At 36.6% G+C, this 23789-nt stretch overlaps 1 protein-coding gene and 1 long non-coding RNA gene across 3 annotated transcripts in view; one reads left to right on the top strand and one right to left on the bottom strand.

Moving 5' to 3' along the window:
* Positions 1-2085, top strand: part of LOC110344873 (uncharacterized) — a 157275-nt gene extending 155190 nt beyond the window's left edge. For both annotated transcript variants that reach the window (XR_015449661.1, XR_015449660.1), the window contains exon 4: positions 1862-2085. This is a non-coding gene — a long non-coding RNA (uncharacterized LOC110344873). The remainder of the gene's footprint in view (positions 1-1861) is intronic.
* Plxdc2 (plexin domain containing 2) overlaps positions 1-23789 on the bottom strand; it is a 429295-nt gene that overhangs the window by 38654 nt on the left and 366852 nt on the right. Inside the window, exons 12-13 of the mRNA XM_004859945.3 lie at positions 23741-23779; positions 2084-2244 (exon numbers count right to left, since the gene is read on the bottom strand). Coding sequence (XP_004860002.2) covers positions 2084-2244; positions 23741-23779 — 200 coding nt within the window. The remainder of the gene's footprint in view (positions 1-2083; positions 2245-23740; positions 23780-23789) is intronic.

Here is a 23789-nt window from a genome sequence, read left to right as displayed (position 1 = left end):
GGATATGCTGGCAAAAATATTCCACACACACGTGGATATTTAGGCTCTGATTATTAAGCAATAAGAAAGATTCAAAAAGGCAAATGTACAAAACAAAGCAGTGTTATTTTGAAATCTCGTTTTGTAGACATACAGGGATTGCTTTTACTAAAGGACTAGCTTTTACTAGGTCATTTGCATTGTGCAATTTGCTGCTAATATTATCACCATCAGTTTTACTTCACAGTGGACTGAAAGACTTAAACACATGAGCTCTTAGAACAATAACAGCAGCCCAACATCTGGCTGGTCACCGAGACTTTCAGCTTGTCACTTGCCAGCTCTGTGATGAATGTACTCATAGCCTCTGGTAATGTCCACTTTGTTCCATGAAAATAGAGCCTGTTAACAGAAGTTAATGCAAGCATTCCAACTAAATGCAATACCTGGTCATTTCTCAATAACTATGATGTTAAAGGGGATGCCCTTTCTGGAATATGCAAGATTGAAATGTCCTAGTTGGAATATTTATTACATATTTTAGGAAATATTGATAGAATACCTACTTTTGGAAGAAAATGCAAGTTATTTAATGAAGATCTTTTTAACTTAATGAGCCATGTATGGTGGGATAAATTATACACAGATTTAACTGTAATGAGAAACAGAAAGGTCAGTGTGAAAGAACAGTGTAAGTGTATTACTTCAGAGAGTTTCAGAGATGAAAAAGTGTCAGCCATCCGGAGATAAAGATGGTCTAGGGGAGCTTAGGGGGTACTGGCATTGAAGGCTATGTGGCTCTAAAGAGGTGGAAGAAGAGGGTTCTCCTGGTGGAGCAAAGGGAGTGTCAGCTGTGTCTTTGCGGCATGAAGCATGGAGGCCCATATGGAGCAGAGCTGAGAGTGAAATAGGACAGAGTTTCTACTCCAGGTTGGGGAACCATGGGACGAAGACTGAAATGATACCTAAGATCTGGACTGCAAAAGGCCTCAAGTGCCTGCCTAAGGGGATTAACTTTGCTCAAGAAAGCCCTATAGGACTTTAAAACTATTATCTAATTGATGGCATTCACTGATCCCCATTAAAAAGGCACAGGTAATTTTAACCCTACAGTTTTAAAAGCCATTATAATTTCTGCCTCAACAAATGAACAAAATTCCAAGCAAGCTTTCTGCACATTATACCATGAATTAAAAGGGAGTGCTTACATGTTTGAAACTCTGCGAAGATTTCCTTATCATCACCCTAGTATCAGTGGTACGATTTGGCGCTGGCAGAGGGGTGTCCCCAAGAAGATGTTAGAGGGAAAGTTACTCACCCAGGGGACACACGAAACCCAACCTTTTGGGGGACAGAGAGTGACCTGGCTGTGTGAACTGTGTTGGGTGGTTTCTTATCCTCCCCACTTCCAGCCTGCTACATGCTCAGGCCTTGCTCTGGTGCCCATACACAGTTCCAGGTCCTCACACCAGTTAGGTCCTGGCACTGGTACTAAATCTGCATTTTGTGCATGAAGTCAGAGCACCAGTTCAACACAGGGGTCCTCTCTTGTGTATGTGTATGTGTGTGCATTTATATATCAGTGTATAAATACACACGTTTTGCCAAATGAAAACAGCAGCATATATCACCACTTTATTTTTATGTCATTCTGTACTAAAAGCATATTTTTTCTCCATAGTTTGTGAGGGTATTGAGAGCAGGCTCACCACATTCTATCACACACTCCGTCAATACTCAATTAGCATTTATTCATTAATTGATTTAAGTCAAGTCCTTCAGCCCCCAACATATGCTGAACTACCTCCTGCGGTTAGGAGAACAGCTGGTTAGCATACTTGGTCTAACAGGACATAAATGTGTGGTTTCTATTTTCCTTTAGGTCTGTAAAAAGCAGGATAGCTTGTTTCTTTAAAAGCTTCAGAGATAAGAGGCTTGAACTCATCATATGAAGGTCATCTGTTAATATGTCCGTGTGTGCCTGAGTGTGCATGAGATCAGCCAGCCGAAGCCCACCAAGCACATGCTATTAAACCCCAGTGATGTCAGCAAGTGGACACAGCCCATGTACTGCTGGGCCTTCCGGGCTCTGCCTGCCACGTACCTCAATAAAGAAGATGCTGGCTGCTGACGTTGGATGGTGATACATGTAGACGGTCACCAGGATGGCTGCTGCTATAATGAGGACCAGGAGGAGGATTCCAATGATGAGGCCAGCATGGAGGGCTCTCCCCGTCTTCTCAGCTGCACTGTCATCTGTTGAGGCTGAAAGAACATCCCAGCTGTCAGGGCCTTCATATGTGAACCCTTAAGTGAATTTTCACTTGGAGGGAAATTTATGTTTTTAATAAAGTAACACTGAATCTTTTGTTTTCCTTCTACTTCTCGTTCGACTTTTCTTGTCCATGCAACCAATTTTAGAGGTTTTTTAGCAGTGGAAACTCCATATATTAATGAGTAAAAGTAAATTTATAATTGTATTTTAATGTCCAGTTCAATAAAGAAAATAGCCTTTATTCTAAAAGTACTACGACCAATCTCAGACTCTAACTGTACAATAAATATAACTTTGACTCATTCTCATTAAGCCAACAAAGTTGCCTACAAAAAATTAATTACTTCTTGCGAGTTCCTCTTTCATTTTCTTTTGGAAATTTTAACTTGAAGAGTTTCAGGTGTCTTTTGGTGGGTGACATAGGCATTTTCAGAAAGTCTGTGCATGAACTGAAATCATAATTTTCAAAATCTGTTTTAAAGCGAAGTGCTCTTTAAAAGCAAAACAGATGCATGCTAAATGACCCTCAAATAGTTTTATCACTATCTAAAGGGAAAACCACAGCATATGAAAGAAAATATTCCACTATGCCACAGCTTGATATCATTTTCTCTAACTTCTAGAGATGCTTGTCACTATAATGCACATTTTCAGAACTAGGAAGAGGAATTTAATTTCTAAACTAATAACTATCCAACACTAAGTCAATCAACCAAATAAAACTAATCTCTGAAGTCTTCTCTTGTTCTAAGATTCTGTAATCTTTGATGACTGCTCAGGCATTTAGACCTTCTTAAATTAGATGCAGCAGGTAACTGTGTCTTAGTGTATAATATGATTGGTATTTCTGAATCATTAGATAATTCCTTAAGGCTCTAAGAAGTTCCAGACCAGTGGTTCCCAATCCTTTTATTAACAATTTACCTCTTTTTTTAATCCTTATCTCTTTGTTAAGCACTCTCTTCTGTCCGTTAAGCCTCATTTAATAAGTACAGATTTCTGTTATTTTCAACTTCTGCTAATAAAAACAAATGTGACCTATCAGAATAAGAGACACATATGAATTTACACAATTCCAGAAACAGCAAAGAAACACGATCTTAATGCTTCACATCTATCCTTTAAATTTTTGTTGCTATTGTTTACTCTTCCCTGGAGACTCACCGCTGATGTTCAGCAGTCCTCCAAATTTAATGCTCAACTTCCTAAGGGTTCCCCTTACACAAAAGAAATTCACTAGTGAAAGAAGATCAAATTTCAGGAGTAATTCATTATATAAAAATTCATTTACAATGTGCCAGGTGGGTTTGTATTGTTTTGTGAATACCAAATCCACAACCTGCGAGGTAGGCATTCTTACCAGTCCTTTTCGAAAGATGAAACCAGGTCAGAAGGAAACTAAGAAATACGCTAACACTGCAGAACTATTAAGATGGAAGTGGGCTCAACACAAGCAGGCTGGCCTCAGAGTCTGAATTCTGAATATTTCTCTTATGGATATTTCTTCAATTTACAGTGTATTGTATGTACTGCTATTTCCTCTTGTTTTGTGTCATGAGTTCTGGCAAAGAATTCTGAAAAGACCCTCACAATTTCACATTATGAAAAATTAATTTAAAAGATGGTGAAAGAATTAATATGTGCTTCCCAGAGTTCTTTCTGGTCACTTCTCTGTGAGTAAGGTGTAAAGTCAGTGTTTGGGAAGTGGGGAGGAAGAAAAAGAAAAGAAAAACAAAGCCTGTTGAAATGGGCTATAGCTATCATAATTACCACTTCTTCAATAAAAGTCAAATGAGGCCATAATAGATTACTTCATCTGTCTGGTTTTCAGTTAATATATCTCCATAATGTGGTTGATAACAGTAATTACCCAACAGGGTTGCTGTGAGAACTCAACATTTAATACATAAAAAGTCTTAGGAGAGCAGCTGGCATGTAATAAGCACTAGTCAATGCTTAGCTATTATATTACTATTAGTGTATATTTTTATACAAAACAGATTATAGTAAATTATACTGTCATATTCATGATACCATATAAACTATGTCTTTGCCCTTAATATTTGTGGTTTTAAAACACTGGCCTCATTCTTAAGTATACTTGTATGACTGTATTTTGTGAACTTGGCTTTTTAAAAACATTTTTACAAGAGTATGATACATTACTTTCATAGGAACATAGGATTAATTTAAAATGTTGCTTGGGGGAAAATGTGACAAAAATATCTACTTGAGTAAATAGGGAAGCCTTAACTGTTTCTTTGAATCTGAGATAAAATTCATCCATCTCTACCACCATCCCTTCCTCAAGTAATCTATCCTCTTCTTCTGCCCTTCTATCTCATCCATTCTTCTATCCCTCTTTTTGTCCATCCATCCATCTATCCATCCATCCACTCATCCACCTGTCCACCTATTCATCCATCTACTCATCCACCCGCCCACCCATCCATCCACTCATCCACCTATCCACCCATCTATCCATCCACCCATTCCCCCATCCATCTATTCACCCAGCCAGCCAGCCACCCGTCCATTCACCCACCCATCCACTCATCTACCCAACCACCCACCCACACACTTATTCACCTATGCACCTATTTACTCATCCACCCACCCATCTATCCACCCATCCACCCACCCATCCACCCATCCATCCATCCATCCATCCATCCATCCATCCATCCATCCATCCATCCCCTGGTTCTATTTCTGGGGTTTGCAGTCTTTTATATACAGCATGCTAAGTTTCAGCCTCACTTCTTTTGCCTAGGAAAAGGAAAGGGTAGGAACATAACGTGAGTTGGCCCCAGGCTATCACTTCCCAAGTGGGCCAGAGGACCAGAACCTGTTGTGGAGGAAGTAGGCAAGAGGCAGTCCTTCCCAGGAAGGAAAAAAGAGAGTAAGGGGCATGTTTTATTCAATAAGAGCATTTGTCAGAACTAAAATTATCTTTGAATTTCAAGACATAGTTTGCCAATCTTGGGAATATAAAATAATGTCAGATTTGCACCCTAAATGTGGTAAATGTTACCCATGCTTTCGTGACGTCACAACTACCCTCACCATTATCACTCATACTTCCAATAATGATTTAATTATCTCATCTGCCTTTTAAAACTTTTCTTTACATTTCTCTTAGACACTTGGTCATGTCTAATGCAATTTTACATTTTAATTTGTTACTAGCCAAACAAGTATTTTATAATATTTTTGGATCATGATCATTTTAATACAATAAATAATTTTCATGAATTTTCAAATATTAGTAATAAGTAATTAAATATTTAGAGATCTATGAGTGTCATATGACTTTATGATAAGTTGTAACTAGCATAAATCATTTAAAGAGAAACATAGCAAATTCAATTCCAAAATAATACGCGAGTATCAATATAGCACAAATGGGTACTTATTTTAAAAATGTTTCTGAGTGATCATCTGAATGGAATGACCAAAATTGCATGTGTATTTTTGGAGAACACATTTTTCCATTTCTACACTCTTTAACCAGTTTTTGTTTGCTTGTGCAGTGATGCCACAGCTAGTGACTCCTAGACAGCAAAAGCCCCTATATTTAAGGACTTCGGAAATCCACGGAAACAGATGTTATTATGGCATATTAAAGGCTGTTGAATGAGGGGTGAACTAAGTACTCTATTGATAGTCTTTGATTTTTAATTCTTTCACGCTGTACTTGGTTTCCAGTTTAATATCACTGCTCAGTTAAATAGCATTGGCTTTGCATATTTATGAGTAATTAAGGACAAAATGCAGGGGACCCTCTGTGTTAAAAATTGTGAGCAGCGCAAATGGAAAACTGAAATGTAAAGAGTGTGAGCAGGGGCTTAGTAATTCTCATAATGGAAATTTAGTTCATTCACCTGAAGAGTAGATTGCTCAAATAAATTGATTTCGCTCCTTTAGAAAAGACAATAAATGATCAAGTCAACTTGGGAAACAGTGGTTCCTGTGGGTCAGCTGATGGTCCTTTTAAACTGGCAGAAAGATGTGGGTTCAGAAAGATGTACTTCAGGTACAGACTTCTTATTCAGCTTCTTAGGGTTGTTTAGGAGTTAATGGACTATTCAAAAAAGGTCAGAAGGGATTCAGTCCTGCTTGCCTAGAAATGTCTTATGCTCTTCCATTCATATCCAAAAGCCATCCACTATCCTCACACATATAGCAGAAGTCAAATGTTCAGTCTTTATTTAGCTTAAATTCTATATTAAGAGGAGCTAATAGCCAAGAGGAAGAAGACACCATAAAGTATATTTCTCCAAAAAAAGTGTGGAAATAGATTTTTAAAACTATACAAAATGAAGGCTTTTTTTTTGGCACTCTGCTTAATACATAATTTAAAACATAAATGAAGCACAGAAAATCAATAGTATCAAAGATGCTACTCTTTTATCTGATCCACTGAGCAATCTGTACCGTGTTGGTGGCTTTTTAGTGCTTTATAAAATGAAGGTCAGTATTTAGACACAGAGGACTACAGGAATTGTCACATCTCTCACAATAACTGCCATTGTTGGCTGAGTTTCAGCTATTGTAACAGTGAAGATCATGGATTTATAAAAGGCATTAAGCACAAGTAGAAAATACTCAAAACCTTATGTAAATATGTATAATTTGCTATATTCCATAGAAAATTTATGAGCAAATGTATTGATAGAAGGAAGATGAAAGAAACAAAGAAGTAGAAGAAGATAGAAGGAAAGAAAATTTAATAGGTTGTTTCTGCAAAATGTAGCACTTAATGGTAAACATGCTCTTTCCTTACTTTTTTATAACTTTTTCCCTAGTGTTTTCATGCATGTCAGATTGATATTATATATTTATAAGTCTAACTCTCTAAAATAGTAAAGCATTTTAATACATTGCTAAAATAATATCTATTTTTAAATCTTGCCAATAATTAAGGTACAGGAATAAAATAAACCTAAAATAGAAATATTCCTCTTATTCACTTAGACTAACTCTCCTGGTCTTAATGTAAAACACTACAGCCCATAAATTCCATAATGTCTTAATGTCCTTTGGGGAACTGAGGGCCTCAAGGGTTGGACAAAGTCTTGTACAAATTTGCTCAAAATCCCTAATTCTTACACAGCTGATGTCAAAGTGTTCTATTCTAAAGGCCTTAGAATGAAGTTAAACTGTAAATACTTGAATGTTAGTGTTCCACTTTTGGATTAAAGACACACAGGCACGCAACTTTCCCTATGGAATATTTAAGTCACTAATAAGCTGAAGTATGTAATGAAAGAAAGTACCCTATGAAAGTTTTAACTAAATTGACTTTCCTCTGGAAGTTTCCCTTGTAACCGATCTGATTTGGAAGCTTGTGAATTTTCTCTCTTGGCTCTTTCACTGTCTGTATACATGAATGTGACTTGATCCCATTCAGAATTTCCCCCGGTGCTTGATGTATTTTCTAAATTTTCACAATTCTTTTAGTTCCTCCATTTTCATAATCATGGTGTTACTATTTTCTGGATGGTAACAAGCTTGTCAATATTGTTCAGATATTAGGGTGCTTGGAAGCAATTATACAAGAAATATCTAATTCACAGTATGCACCATTGTGATTAGACATTTGTCATTCACATGAAGATGCTGCCATTGGAAAGATTTGGGTAAGTATTGTGAAAAGGGGTGAAAATGAGTGCACAAAACACATCTGAGTGCATTATGTACGGTGAGAACAGTATTTGGCAAAGGCAGCTGGCAGTGTTTTTATTTTTATTTTTTTTCAGTCTGCTACTATGAGGGAGCTGTGAGATTTCATTCAGGGAACCATATGAAATGTATGGGCGAAAGAGCTTAGAGTAGGACAATTTTTTTTTAACAATAATCCATTACTTCTTATCTTTGAAAAATGAAGCTAAATAAAATTTTTGTGAAATCATATTTTAAAAATGCTTGATTCTATCCAAATGAGGGACTTGGGCTAGCAGTCACCAAATGACAGCCTGCTGCTAGCCTCATTAAGTGATTGGTGCTTTTATGCATGTTTATGTATAAGTGTCTAAAAGAGTGGATTTATGGATTTCTAACTATTTGGGGACCAAAACTAAATCCCTGGAATAACTCACTATTGCTTTTTCATTTCTTGTATGTATCTGTGCTATTCTTTGTAATAGTCTGCCTATACCTCCAAGAGAGCAATCAAGATTGCAATAAGACCTGACTTCAAAAATTTCCTAACAGTTTTCTGTACCAACTTATCTTTTCTATTTCAAACTACATTTAAGAATTGTTTTAAACAATATAAAATATCTCTACATCTACAAAACTATCCATATAAAATAAATCTTTGTATCTCAATTTTTCCGCTAAATGTGAAACTGAAGCATTTCATGGGATTTTTTTCTGAAGTACCTGCCAAGCCCATGCATGGTTAAGACATTAGGATTTTTACTTACAGAAAAAATTTAGTAGAATTTTCCAAAAAAGTATATTCATACTGACTAGAGAACATCAAAAATCTTTGAAAAATACTTTCAAGTCCCACTGGTACAGAACAGAACTTGTGCCACTGAATATCATCCATTCAAGAGTGAAGTTATTTGTGTTGAAACAGGTCATTTCTATGTGTTACCTGGGGCAATCACAGTGGATGTTTGCCACCCTATCAAGTACATCAGGCTTTCTGAACATGGAATAGGAATTCTTTCCATGGCTGGGAATATAGCTCTGTGGTTAAAGTTCTTGAGGAACATGTGTAAGGCCCTAGGTTTTATCCCCAGCACTGCAGGAGAGGAAAAATGTCTGCTCCTCATTCTGTTTCTTACCAGTATGAAAGACTCAGTTAACATGAACCTCTGAGGCTTCCAAGAATAGCATCAGGACTCACATGGCCCAAACTATGGGATAATCTTGTCTTATTTTCCATAAAATGGACACAACCTCACGGTGATGGTGAAGACAAGACACGATACTGCTTAGGAGTTTGGTGTTGCGCCTAAAATACAGCAAGTGCTCAATGGAAGGTTTGCTCATACTAACTGCTATTCTACTCATTACTAAGCTGTACTATATTGACTTTATCATTGTTAGTAATACTGCTGTTAATACTAATTCTTATTTTATCGATTACTTGTTCCTCTCCATAATGGCTATATTACCAGGGCAATACGAAGCCATTGGAAATTATTCATGGAAATAAGAAAAAGTCCAGTCCCTCTCTGGAGAATAAGGTCAGGCTGAGAGAGAGAGCAAGAATATCTTAGAAAAGGATTTTTCCTACAGTGGCAAGATCAAAGTCGATCTCACATGCAGGTGTGCTGCATGGATAACACACATTCCCAAGTAGTAGCTAGTACACGGGAACCACGCAGGTCCTGAAGCCACCATTTGAACAGTAAAGGCCCAGCTGCTGAGGTCCAGTGAATTATTTAGGCAAAGTCAATCTGTTAGAGATCATCAGCAAATAGCTTCTTTTGGAAACTGCAGCATATGAAACCAATCTCAAGTTCATCGGTCCCTGTGTTTATGCTTAAAATGAATGACAACCTTTGTGTCTCCAAAGGAGGCATGGATTTAGTTGCTGGAGATGGTAATTTGGCCTTGTGTGGCTCAGGATTGAAATCGGTCCTTGATGTGCTGATCAACCAAACAATCCTGTTATTTGCTGTGATTTGATATCTACTATGATGCCTAAGAAGGAGGAATGAGTAGGATGTTATATATGTGCTGCGTGTATCTCAAGGCAACAGACTGGTGAGGGGAAAAAGAAAAACCCCAAACCAAAACACAATACCTGGATAAAGCCCTGAATTTCATTTGAGTTTGTGTTATTAGAATTAATAAATTGTGCCACATATATCAAGGCTAGAAATAAAAAACCTAATAAAAATGCTGAAGACCAGTTTTGCAAGGTATTTATATTTTGCTACTAGCAATATGGACAAAACATGGTTAGAGTGTGCATGTAACAGAGACAGAAGCAGTTAACCTGCTTGGGAAGAAGGATATTATAAAATAGTGCTTATCACACTGTCTGCTCTGAGGCCCTGGGATTTCCAGTCTCTTGAAACATAAAGCTCCACGTGCTGCATGTGGACTAGAACTCAGTTTCACAGAAGAGTCCACCTGGGCAGGCAGACTATACTTCTCTGGGTTGTGAAGATGCAGGGACTACATCACTCTTTCAAAATGCTGGGGAGGGAATGGGCTTTGAGAAGCCGCAAGGCTACTTTAGAAGTCAGCCATCTGGCAAAGCTGATGCTGCCTGTGTTTGCTGAGAGCCTGATGTCTTTCGTAGGAGAGGAGGAGGAAGGCCCACAAATGGATACACAGTCAAGAGTGTGCATAAGAAACAACCCTCCTGGCAGGGTGATACCACACAGGCAGCTTCATTCCATCCAAACCAGGTGACCCTGGGCAAATTCCTTGAGCCCCTGTGCTTCTACTTCATGTGTGAAATAGGGTTACACCAGTACTTTCTTCACAGAAGAAAGCGCCATGAAGATTGATGAGTTAAACATGCCAAGCCCCTAGAGGACTGCTTGGATATATGGAACAGGCCAGTAACTGCTAGATAGATGCGTCATTATTAGCAACTACATGGGAAGGTTCTAGGAATAATTTAAAGCAAAGTATGAATCAAATAATCAGAAGTGTCACATTTTAGACCTACTGATTAAAGAAGCTAGTTCACTAAGGATAAGCCTGTTTGCTTTCATGGAGGAATTCAAGAAACCTGAAAGAATTTATTTATGAGAATTATAAACCCCAATCACATAGGAACTATCGCAAAGAATCAATAGCTGGGATCGCATTTTATTAAAAGGCTTTTGCACAGAGAGAGAAACCAACAACAGAGTGAAAAGACAGCCCACAGCATGGGAAAAAAGTTTTACCAGCTGTTCCTCAAAGGACTACTATCTAGAATATATAAAGAACTCAAAAAAATCAGACCCCCCCCAAATTTAAAGACCCAATCCAAAAGTGGGCACCTGAAGTAAATAATAGGTGCTTCTCAGCTGAAGAAGTAGAGACAGCAAATAAATACATGAGAAAATGTTAAACATCACTGATCATTTGAGAAATGCAAATTAAAACAATGCTGAGATTCCACCTCACTCCAGAAAGAATGGCTGTTATCAAGAAGTCAACCAATAACAAATGCTGGCAAGATTTTTGGGAAAAAGGAACCCTTCTCCACTGTTGATGGGAGTGCAGACTGGGGCAACCACTGTGGAAATCAGTATGGAGATTCTCCAAAAAAAAAAAAAAAAAAAAAACCAGAGTTCCATTCGACCAAGCTACTCCCCTTCTTGGTATCTTCTGAAAGAATTAAAAGCATCATACCACAGCCATATATGCACACCCATGTTTATAGCAGCACAGTTTGTAATAGCTAAATCTGGAAATAGCCCAAATGCTCATCAACCGAAGAATGGATAAAGAAGATGAGGTTTTATTATACAATGGAGTACTACTCAGCCACAAAGAAGGATAATCTTGAGACATTTATAGCTAAATGGATGCACTTTGAAGCCATACTCTTAAGTGAAATGAATCAGACACACATGTGTAAATATGGCATTGTTTCTCTGGTGTGAGAAACTTAAAGTGCAAATGAGGACCAAAATGTATGATAGATATTGTGAAATAGGAAGAAAGTGTTCAAATGTATAGGGGAACTAGAGAGTGTGGCTGGAGAAAAGAAGGAACCAAAAGAAAAAATGAGAAAAGAAGGAAAAATGGAAGCAAAGCTTTTGTAAATAAGGAGAGAAAGAGGATGTGAAGGGAGGGGAGGGGAATGGGAAAATATAAGAATCAAGATATATCATGTGCAGGTACAAATTCCCTATGATGAATGTGATCATTATGCATAGCTAAAATGTACTAATAAACTTAATTAAAAGACTTCACATTGATTAAATCTTTCCTGTGAAAACAAATTTTGACACGTGACAAGAAATCTATATCTGGCTTATAAAAAGCATATTCAATGTCTTTTTTTCCTCTTTTTTCTTTTTGGTACTGGGGATCGATTCTCTTCCTTTTTTAAATCCAGGTAAAATTTGTATCCTGGAAATAGATGGATCTTAAACCTTCAATTTAACACATTTTATTTATTTATTTATTTATTTATTTATTTATTTATTTTTGGTACTGGGGATCGAACTTGGGCCCTTGCGCTTGCGAGGCAGGCACTGGAACCACTGAGCTAAATCCCTGGCCCCAATTTAACAAATTTTAAGTAAGTCTATAAATGCAAGTGGCTATCATCCAAATTGTGCTATGCAACATTTCTGTTTTCAACAGTCCCCACCCTCCCAGTTAACCCTTACCAACCCACACCCATGGGGAACCACTGGGCTGGTTTCTATTGCAGATTGATGCTGTTTTTACTTGAATTTCATATAAATTGAATCATGCTGTCACACACTCTGATGTGTCTGGTCTCTTTTACTTTACAATATCTTTAAGATATATCAATGTCAATAGTTAATTCTATTTTCTGCTGAAGAGCAGCTCATTGCATAAGTATAATCAACTTGTTTATTCTTCTGTTGATGAACATTTGGATTGTGTCCAGTTATTGACAGCTCTGAATATATTTGCCTCATATATTCTTGTGCAAGATATTTTGGGATTATGTCTTCGCTTGGATAACTGCAGAGCAGATTTTCTGGCTGAAAAGGACTTTATAAGAAATGTCCAGACAGTTTTGTAACATGGTTGCATAATACTACACTCTATAAGATCAAGTGTGCCATACCCTCATTAGTATTACTGTTGTATCCTTCGTATTAGTCTTATGTCCCCAAAGCACTACATTCTCACCAATATTACTGTTGTATAGTCTTTAGCCATCCTCATGGGTCTGAAATGGTATTCATTCCAGTTTGGGTTGTCTTTTAGTATTAAATTTAAACATTCTTTTCAGTTTCTGAATAGGAGTCATTTGTACTATAGAATTACTATCAACATTTTCCAGTCTGTATGAGCTGCTTTTCCTATTCCTAACATAAGTTTATGATAAATGAGTTTTCAATTTTGATGTCTGATTATCCACTTTTTTTTTTCTTGGTACCAGGGATTGAACTTGGGACCTTGTGCCTGTAAGGCAGGCAGCGGAATCACTGAGCTAAATCCCTGGCCCTGATTATCCACTTTTTAAAATTAGTCTTCCTACGGGCTGTCAAGTTTGTTAAACTTTTCAATCAACCAATTTACGTGACTGTGTTAATACTCTCTGTTGTTGATCTATTTTTATACTTCATTGTTCTATTCTTATTTTATTTTATTTCTTCCTTTTTATTAATTTTTCTTTAACTGACAAGCCATAGTTTTACACATTTAATTATTTGGGAGCTTAACTTGGCCGTGTTCTTAAACTTAAATTAGAAGCTTGGATTATTAATTTTAAACATTGTTCCTTTCTAATATAAGCATTTAGATTATAAATTTCCTTCCTAATACTATTTAGCAGCATGACACATATTGTACCCATTATCAGTTCACTGAATATTTTTAAATTTTTCTTACGGTTTCTTCTTCTATTCATGTAATATTTAGAAGTGCTTTCTACATTTTGCTTGTTTGGGGATTTTCTAGATAATGAATTTTCTTCTCGGCTTCTGTAAGCATAACTGACAAAAGCTGTACATATCTGCAACACGTCACAGGATGTTATGCTACATGTATACAGTGTGACATGATTAAATCAAAGTGTTTGCCACACCTATCATTGTATATACTTATTTATTTTGGAGGTAAGAAGAGTTAAAATCTACTCCCATCAATAGGTACCAAATTTTTATTGATTCTTATTTCATTCATTTGTAGTAAAAAAATATGGTCTCTATGACTTCAATGTTTTGAAACTGGAGATGTTTTTATGGCTTAGCTATGGACTGTTTTGATAATCACTTCATGTATATTTGAAAAAAATCTGTATTCTATAATGAGGAACAGTGCTGCAACTATTAATCACATGTAAAGTGGTTGGCAATCTAGTTCAAATCTATATCCTTAACTTTTTTTGCATTTTGAAACTAATTTGTAAAAATTTTAATGTTTCTTCTGATGAACTGACCCTTTTTTCATTTACATATTTCCTCCTGATCTCTGTTAACACACTTTAAGTCTACACATTTGATCTTTGCAGTACTTTAGCTCTTCTATGGTTGTTTGCAGTGGATTTATTTTTCTACCACTTTACCTTGAAGCATTTTACACTGGTAGGCCTTTACTTTTTGTGTACATTTCTTTTTTTTTTTTTTTTTTTTGGTACCGGGGATTGAACTCAGGTCCTTGTGCTTAAGCAGCAGGCGGCGAAACCACTGAGCTAAATCCCCAGCCCTTTGTGTACATTTTTTACACACAGCACACAGCTGAATCTTGCTTTTTTTTGTTCCCAGGCTAGGAATGAAACCCACGGTGTAATACACACACGCTAGACTCTACCAATGATTTACATGCTCAATGCTGGATCCTGCTTCTTCAAAAGTCAGTGTGATAAATTATGCTTGAGGGTTATTTATACTGAATATAATTATCGGTATGGTTGGATTTGCTCTGCCATGTGGCTGTTTGTTTACTTTGTGTCCACCTGTTATGTGGTCATTGTCCCTTGCCTCCTGCTTCCGTTAGATTAAACAAGTAGTTTTTAGAATTCCATTTAAATCATGCAAGTGGAGTTTTAACTTGCTATTTTTTCATTTTGGGTTGTTGAATATAATGTTAACATGTGTTAAAATCACTTAGGGTTGAAACTTTATCCAAAAAGTTGTTAATTCATTATTATAACTGAAAAAAATAACATTTGGTCAAAGGTGTTTATAACACTGTTATAAATTGGCATTATATAATTAACTCCTGTCCTTACTACCCAAGATAGATTTAAAATCCTGCATGCAAGGTATTATCTGAGCACTGCAGAAGAAACCTAAAGCAAAAATTTGTTTTAATAGAACAGTAAGCCATTGAAAACCTAGATGTTAAAAAAGATTAAATTTACCATCTAATGGATTAAGCTACTCTCTTTAGAGTATTATGCCTTTCCAAAAAATAGCATGCTTTTTCTCTATGTCATTATTTTCTTTTTTTATTTTTTATTATGCCTTTTCAGAAATAGCCTATCTTTTCTCTCCATCAACATTTCTTCTTTTTTTCTTTTGCTTAAAGTAGATCAGCATATTACACATGCAAATAAGCATTGGTGATTCGAGCACATATGAACAGAATTTAGTATTGAAGTCAGAAAGCGTGGACTACTGCATACTAAGATCTGGGGGCTCCAAATACACCTGGCAGGTCTTTTACACATCGGTATGGGCGCCTGTTCCCATTCCCCAGGTAAATATTTTACAGGTTCTCTCAATTCCTGGACATCCTAGTCTGGCATTGCCCGGCTCACCCTCATCATATTATTTTGCTTCTTATTCCAGTAGTACGCCCTTATTAATAGAGGACACATCCTGAAGTCCCAGTGGATGGATGAAACTGTGCACAGTACCAAATCCATTCACCTATGTGCCTTGCAGTGATGCGATACAGTAACTGATACTCTGTCCTTTCCCACTTTGTGCTCTGCTGCCTACTCTGTATTACTCCTCTTGTACTGTGGCACCTATAGTAAGTAAAATACAGATTACTCGAACACAAGCATCATGACACTGAGCCAACTGATTTGACAATTGAGAGGGCTAACAGGGACTGGCATAGGTAGTGGGTACAATATGGATGCACAGGTCAAAGGAGATTCACATGCTGGTTTGTATACAGTGGTACAGGGCATGATTTCATTTCACTACTAGTTTTCTTCACCAAATCCCAAATGTTGTATTCTCTCTTACTCTAGATTTTTTTTTCTTTTTATAGTATCCTTCTGTGACCTCATTTACCCTTAGAGGCTCAATGAGCATTTTTATGCTGCTGATGTCCACTTACACCTTATCCTTGTATTTCTCAAGTGAATTTCAGATACAGCAAAATACCCAAGGGCCATCTTCATTTGGATGACAACCAGATACTTCAAAATGAACAAACTCAAATTAAATTCACTGCCTCCCCGCAAGCTTGTCTGTCTTCTTGCATCCCCTACCACATAGCACCATCACCATGGATATAACTCGGACCCAAGTTTCAAGAGCCTTCTTTGTCACCTGCCTATCACATACACCAAAGAGCTAATCAGTTATTAGTTATGTAGCTTCCATTTCATTGAAATGTTTTACTTGTCTATTCTCTTTCTTCATTTCCATTGTCAAATACTATTTTAAATCAGTCCTTTACTGCTCTCTGGATTTTATGGATTACTAGTGTAATCTGACTATTTTCTTGGAATCAGTCTACTCCTTTCTCATCTCTTCCCCACAGTACACCAAGAATGACCTGATAAACATGTACAACTTGTCATGAACTCCCCAGCCTAAATCATGTCTCCTCAATGACTCTTCATATATTCGAGACCAAGTTCAGATACCCTTGCCTGGTATAAAAGGCTCTGGATACTGGAGCCCTATCCATCTCTCTGCTTTGCCACCCATCACTGCTCTCTGTATATCTTTTTTTTTTTTTTTTGGTACTGGGGATCAAACTCGGGACCTTGTGCTTTCAAGGCAGGTGGTGGCACCACTGAGCTATATCCCTGGCCTGCTCTCCATATATCTGTATCCCAGCCAAGTAAAATGTGGCAACCTCTTAGAGCTACTCACCCAGATCTGAATGTTTCATGCTTCTGAATCTTCCTCTATGCCATTGCTTCTGCTGAAAACTCCTTTGCCTGCTCCTATTCTACATAAATCCCACCTCCCCAGCCCCATTCAAAACTTGGATCAAGCATCAATGACACTTTCCCATAATTCTAGATTTGTTTAGATCCCTTTTCTCTGCCTTCCCATAGTTTTCCTAAGTTTACTTAGGAAACTAATGCCATACAGAACTACAAATTTCCTGTTTTATGCTCTCTCATTGGGCCACTTCCTTCTTCACAGCAGGCAGCAGACCTTGTTTATCTTTGTATCTCCACCATCTAATAATAGGCCTTGCCCAGGAATGCTTAAGAATGGTTCTTACCCAAGGCCTATACATGGTAGACAAGCACTCTACCACTGAGTTACATCCTTAGCCTAAGAAATATTTCTTGAATAAATCAAGTCAAATCCAAACACCATGAAATTTCATCTGACTTTCTAGGGTCATATTTATTATGTTAGTAGAGCAAGGCCATCCTACTGACTATACATTTTAAAAATATAATAATTTTTACACACATTTAACACAATGGGAAACTACACACAAAAACATGCAGTAACACAAACCCTACTCTGGGGCCAGGACTGAAAGCTTCCAAAAACAAAATCCAATAATGGTATACAGAAGTAGCTTTCCTCCTGTAAGAGATTCCTAAACCCAGATTTCTGACAGAAACAGGAAAATTAGGTAGGAAAAGAGCACAGACAGGAAAACAGTTATTGATCAGAGGATATGCTAAAGCTTTTTACCAGTAACAAATGGAGAGTATTTCGGGATACTTCTTGGAAGGTGGATATGTATTCCCTCTGAGAGGTTCTATTACATTACTTCATTCTATGCTCTACCTGTGTGGTTTTCCTTATTGGTTTTTTTTATCCATGCTGGATAACAATTTTTCAAACTGTTAGGTTGAGTAATGAAACTACAAATTTTGTAGATAAAAATGGCTTTTGAAGAGTCATCAACTTCATATACATCACAGAAAACATACTATCTTTGCAAAAACGAATTTGCTTAAATGTGCAAATTTTCTCATACTATAGTCAAATGAGTTACGAGGTAATGAAAGCTTGCCTTAGTTTGCAGGTCCCTTGCCTCTGTAGAGCAAGAAGCTTTCTCAACATGAGGTTGGAGGTAATTTCTTTTTGCCACCAATTAAAATATTTCAGAGAAAGACATGAAGTGGAGGCCAACGGGTGGATTCAGAATGAGACCTGTTATTTTTATTTGGGGGACCCTGGCAGAAAGAAATCAAGAATTCACTCAAAGCTTGACACTCAAATTATGGTCCGAGGTGTGGTAGCACCTGCATGGTATAAGAGCTTGTTAGAAATGCAATGCAGGCTGGTGTGGTAGTGCACACCTTTGACCCTAGCACTCTGGGAAGCTAAGGCAGGAGGACTGCAAGTTTGAGCTCACCCTGGGCAACTGAGCAATTTAGCAAGACCCTATCTCACAATGAGAAAAAAGAAAAGGGTTGGCGATGTGGCTCAGGGTAAAGGCCCTGAGTTCTATCTGTAGTCACCCATAAAAAATGTGTAAAATGTGTAGTAACACATTTAAAAAATGCCAGCTCCTGGGACCAAACACCATTGTTAAAATGTAATTAGTATAGGACAGGCTGAGCTTAAAATTTATAAACACTAGAATGGCAAAGTTAGATGAGAATAACCAGTTGAGTTCTATTTGCAAAAACAGTTGAGACTGCTATGCTAGACAAGTTTAGAAGAAAAATCTTTCATTCTAGAAAATCTTAAAATTTTCTGAAATATAAGAATTTTTACCATTAGAACATAGTGCTAACATGAAAAGTAGCCAAACAAAGCAAAAGATAAAACTAAATGTCAAGATATTTTACAGTTTTAGAAACAGAAAGTGACAGCTATTCAATAGCCTGTCACGAGGAAATAACACATTCCCTTTGCTTATAAGACTGTGATCTACACCAAAAAAGTTGATGGGAAAAAAAAAAAAAGGAAAACAAGGGAGGAAAAAACAGTGAAACAGTGAAATATTGCTTTGATAATTTATATAAGAAAGGCAAAAAATTCAACTGAATGATAAACGAAACATTAGGTACTTGATCTGTCCCAAGACTAGATAATAAAAACATAACCTTAGACGCAAGAAAGTCAGAATAATGTTCTAACGTTTTATCTTTGGATGAAAAGTCTTACGTTTAGGAATAGGAAATGAAACACAACAGTATGAGAACTTAGACCAGCCATTTGATAGGGGTTTCAAAGAATATCTCTGGTAGCATTTTGAAATCAATCACTGGAGACTTGGACCTGTGGATTAACTTAATCATGTACTGCATATATAGCAATTTCAGCATGTCCTCGATGAAGATTCCACCCTCAGATTTTAAAAAAATGCAGCCTTCCAGAGCCCAGGTTTAGTAAATTCTTAGCAATAAGAAGAAAGAATAATCATAGTGCCACCTGTATCCATATCATGCTGGTCTGGAGTATTGATACTTTCAATATTAGCAATTAAGAATTTATGTGCAAAGTTTTAAAAAGAGTTTTAACCTAATCAAAGAGAACGACCTTTAAAGCAATCAATAGAGAATGCAATTTTTGGTGCTTTGATAAATATGTTGACAGATTTTTAAAAAGTAAATCTATTCAGGATTTTCAAGCTTGAAATAATCTTTTAAGATCTGCAGAGCAGCAGAATGATAGAATTCAGTTTGGTAACTTGAGCTGAGTATAGTTGAAAACTCTACTTCTCAAGTGAACACCCTTGCCATTAATTCAACTCGAAAACCTCTTCTCAGCCCTGGATATAACTTTATTCAGCCTGTCTCTTGAGGACATTTACATTTCTAATTAGGTGGTGAGTACCATTGGGAAGCAACCTATTCAAATGTCAAAGCAGGCATTATTTTGATACAACAGCTAAAATATATAGCTAGGTCATTCTTTAAAGAATGACCTGTTCTAATCTAATAAGCTATCACTAGGATTTGAAAGCCCAAAGAAGATGTTGCTTGAAGTGCATATAATCATTATCCACATATCCAGTGTATTTATTAGTTAAGTACTGATTTATTTAAAGACAAGGTTTTGCTATATACTTCAGGCTGGTCTTGAACTCACTATGTAGCCCAGCCTGGACTTGAACTTGCAGGGAGCCTTCTGCCTCAGTCTCCTGAGTGCTGAGGTTACAGGCACGTGCCACCACACCTGGTGGACAGCGTATTTAAAGAATACAGCCTAGAATACATCTGATGGGTGAATTAAATCGGAATTTCTAAAAGAGGCTGAAAGAAATTAAAATCAGATTTGGAACATAAACTACAGGACATGCCTCCAGCTTGGGGGCCATTTGCTGAGGATTCTGACAGCACTCAATTTCACAGGGGAATTATTCCACTGGGACTTTCATGAGAAGGATGAAATCGTAATGGATGCATAAATACATGAGAAAAGGAAAATTCTTTTTCAAACACTTAGAAATATAATCAAGTGTTATAGAAAAGGAAAATGAATCAAGTGTGAGTCTAATTTCTATGTGCAGGTTGATTGTTGAGTAGGGAGAAGGGACATTGTGGAGTCATTAAGGACTTGGAATTGGCCTCAGTAGGACCCACTCAGAGGCGTTAGGATATACATGAGTTTATACACGTGTCCTGCTTTTCAAAACAGTGCCTGGAACACAGTAAATATTCAATTAGTATCCACCACCCTCCTTTCCCTCAGCTTTCCTGTTGTTTCTATAAACAGGGGACAGGTATATTATTTGATTAAAATTGCATATTACTCTACATTTAATATTATCAACATGCACCTAGCGATATTTTAGGTGCAAATAAAATGCTGTCATTGAATTAGATCTCCCAAGATTGTACGCAGTCATTTACAGTGGTCAATTAAGGGTATATCTCAATATATATGGGACCTGCACTCTTAGCTACCATACTTGTTTAGACCTGTTCGTGCTCTTTCCTTCAAACTCTTCAGAGAGCTTAGAATTTCCATCCAACTTTGAAAGCTAATAAAACTTCTCAAATCAAGCCACTAGTCTGAGTTCGCAAGTGAGGAATTGTGATGTGTGACTTTTGTCATTTTATGCTTAAGCAAAGAATATAATTAAGCAAAGTATTTTATGCTTTCATATCAAAGACAAAGAAATATCTCCAGGAAAGCAACTGTATAACCAAATCAGCTGTAGTTTCCATTAAAAAAATCAACTACTTTAACCACAGAAATGCCCTAGAAGGACTTAGGGCCCAGATAATCCAATGCTTGAAGGAGACAATGTATGGAAAGGCAGTCATTGCTTTCTAGCTACATATTGACTATTTAGAAAAATGTCACCCTCTTTTCCATGGAAATACAAGTCAATAAATTAAAATGCTTTCAAAGACAGCCAATTATATTAAAAAATTAAACAAAGAAATAAAATGTTAAATTTCTTTGCAACAATACCTAGCAATGTATAAAAATTGACTAGCTTGCATGTTTAAAAAAAATCATTCTCAATAAAATGTTAGAAAGAATTTAAATTAGGCACAATTATTCATTTTTACCTCAATCTTGCAAAACATGATAAGCCAAGGGGAAGGACAACTCTGAATTCTGTTTGCAACAAGTATAATTAGCTAATGAAGTTAGATTTAAATTAGGCACTCCTTCTTGCATCTTTACATTCCATAAAAGAAATGGTAGGATACTATTTTAATAAATTTGCTATAAGAAGTAGTGTGTGATTTCCCGTAGGCAGCATTGTTTTCCCCTGGTGCTGGGGGCTGAATCCAGGGCCTCCTGCATGCTAGAAAACCGCTGTACCGCTAAGCCACAAGCCCAGCCAAGTACTCTTTTGGATTATCTTACTACTGGTTAATTTTTCTCTTCTAACTACGGTTGAACGTTGTCAGGATAAATGCTTTGAAAACAACTCTAGACATGAAAAAAAAAAAAGGCCTGAGGTATTTTGGAATTCTGACAGAAAACTGCTGCACAGCAATTATCTCAATATCATAAGAAAATAAAACAATGCACTGTCTAGTATACCAGAAACCCTACATTTTAATCTTGAGCTTTATTTTACTTGATTTCTTAGCATCTTACAGTATTTGTAATGCATTGCTTTAAGAAAATCTTCACAGTTAGGATTCAGTGAAGCTTTAAACAGGACTAAGGTTTTCATTGAGATAATTGGTAATATTTTAGACAATCATTTACCAAAGTATTTTACAAAGCATTAAGTCCATGTGATGCTACTGATAAGAGGTTTTATGACCAAATAATGCCAGATAGGAAATCTTTGTAATCATCTTGAAGATTCTTTAGAATGCATGTTCTCTTAAAGCAGGGCATCTGTCTAAGCCCTGTTTACTACTATAGCCTCACGTTTGCAGGAATGCTTTGCAGTTGGCAAGCATTCAGCAGAAGTGAATGAATGAATGGCACAGCCATTGGATCACAGGAATGCTTTGCTTTTTGTTTAGAGCACTGTAGAACATGCCCAAAACCCCAGAAACCAGACAGTGAGAAGATAACTAACATTCATGCAACTTCCACCTACACTAGCCTCTTGGGGATGCCTCCTCCATTCCACTCACCCCATATTCCATCTCTTCCCTTAAAGTGGGGTGACCCCAACTTTAGGATTTTTAGGTTCATGTGATGTTTTCTGCTCTGGGAAATTCTGAATTGGGGGATTGCTAAAATCCCTTCAAGATTTAAGATTTCAGTTTATTTCTAGCTAGTATATATTTTGCAAATGGTCATTTATAAGTCTATCCAGTTACTGTATTAATGAATAAGAAATGAATGAAATAAAACACTGTAATATAGAAGTAAGATAATTGATGTAATAATGATATTTACAGAGGGACTAAACAGCTTACTTTCAAATAGGCTGAAATAAAATCTAAGGATGAATATATATATATTAGATTTTATGTTATTTACATATATTTAGATTATATATATATATAATAGACCTAAGTATAGAAATTTTGGTTATATAACATAGACTAAGGAATTTAGGAACTATTCTCTACAATTAAGTATAAAGGAAAGCATCCTCAACCGTATGTGTGTGTATCCATCACATAAGTACCAATATGACTGAAGAAATCTTATGGGGCTGCAAAAGTAAAACCATGCTAATAATAATGTCACCAGGTATCGTAATAGATGCTGCCAAGAAAGGAGGACTTCCTTCTTGAGCCAAATAAGCAATTGATAATGAAAATGGTTTTTATCAACATCCGGCATACCCCAAAGGAGAATGCACGAGCTGACATAGTTTGGTAGGAAGAGAACCACATTTAAAAATCTAGTTAATATTTTTCCTAATATTGTTTTGGCAAAATCTTTTGTCTTCAAGTAGGTAATTTTAAATTGTTTGATCAACCAGTCAATTTAGTTAAAAAAACAAAAAACAATTGAACCCAGTACCTGCAACAGTTTAGATAACTACATATACAACTAAAAAACATAAATAAGTGAATAAATCAATAAGTAAATAAAGGACTAGAGCAACAAAGAACAAGACGATCCACAGATGGCTGACTTCTCCATTACCTAACTGTAACTGGTATCATGTAGTTTTATGGACACATGCAAGGATTAGGATTTCAGTTCATTTTTCAACCAAACCCACTGTATCCATCTCTTGTTGAATACTAATAGAACTAGATAAAATCTGGCTCTCTTTGGAAGCCCACATGCCCTTTCTCACCTTAAAATGAATGAAATAAATTAGCATCTGAAATGTTTATAACAGAAAAGTGTTAATGCCTACCTCCATTATCTTTTAGATGTAGTGCTATCTTGGTGTCATCTGGAAGAGA

The sequence above is a fragment of the Heterocephalus glaber genome, unplaced genomic scaffold (genome assembly GCF_053883595.1).
Source record: "Heterocephalus glaber isolate CG9 unplaced genomic scaffold, H.glaber_assembly_v1.0 deba00000768, whole genome shotgun sequence".
NCBI lineage: Eukaryota > Metazoa > Chordata > Mammalia > Rodentia > Bathyergidae > Heterocephalus > Heterocephalus glaber.
The sequence above is the reverse complement of the archived record's forward strand: the minus strand, read 5'-3'. Positions and strand labels throughout refer to the sequence as shown.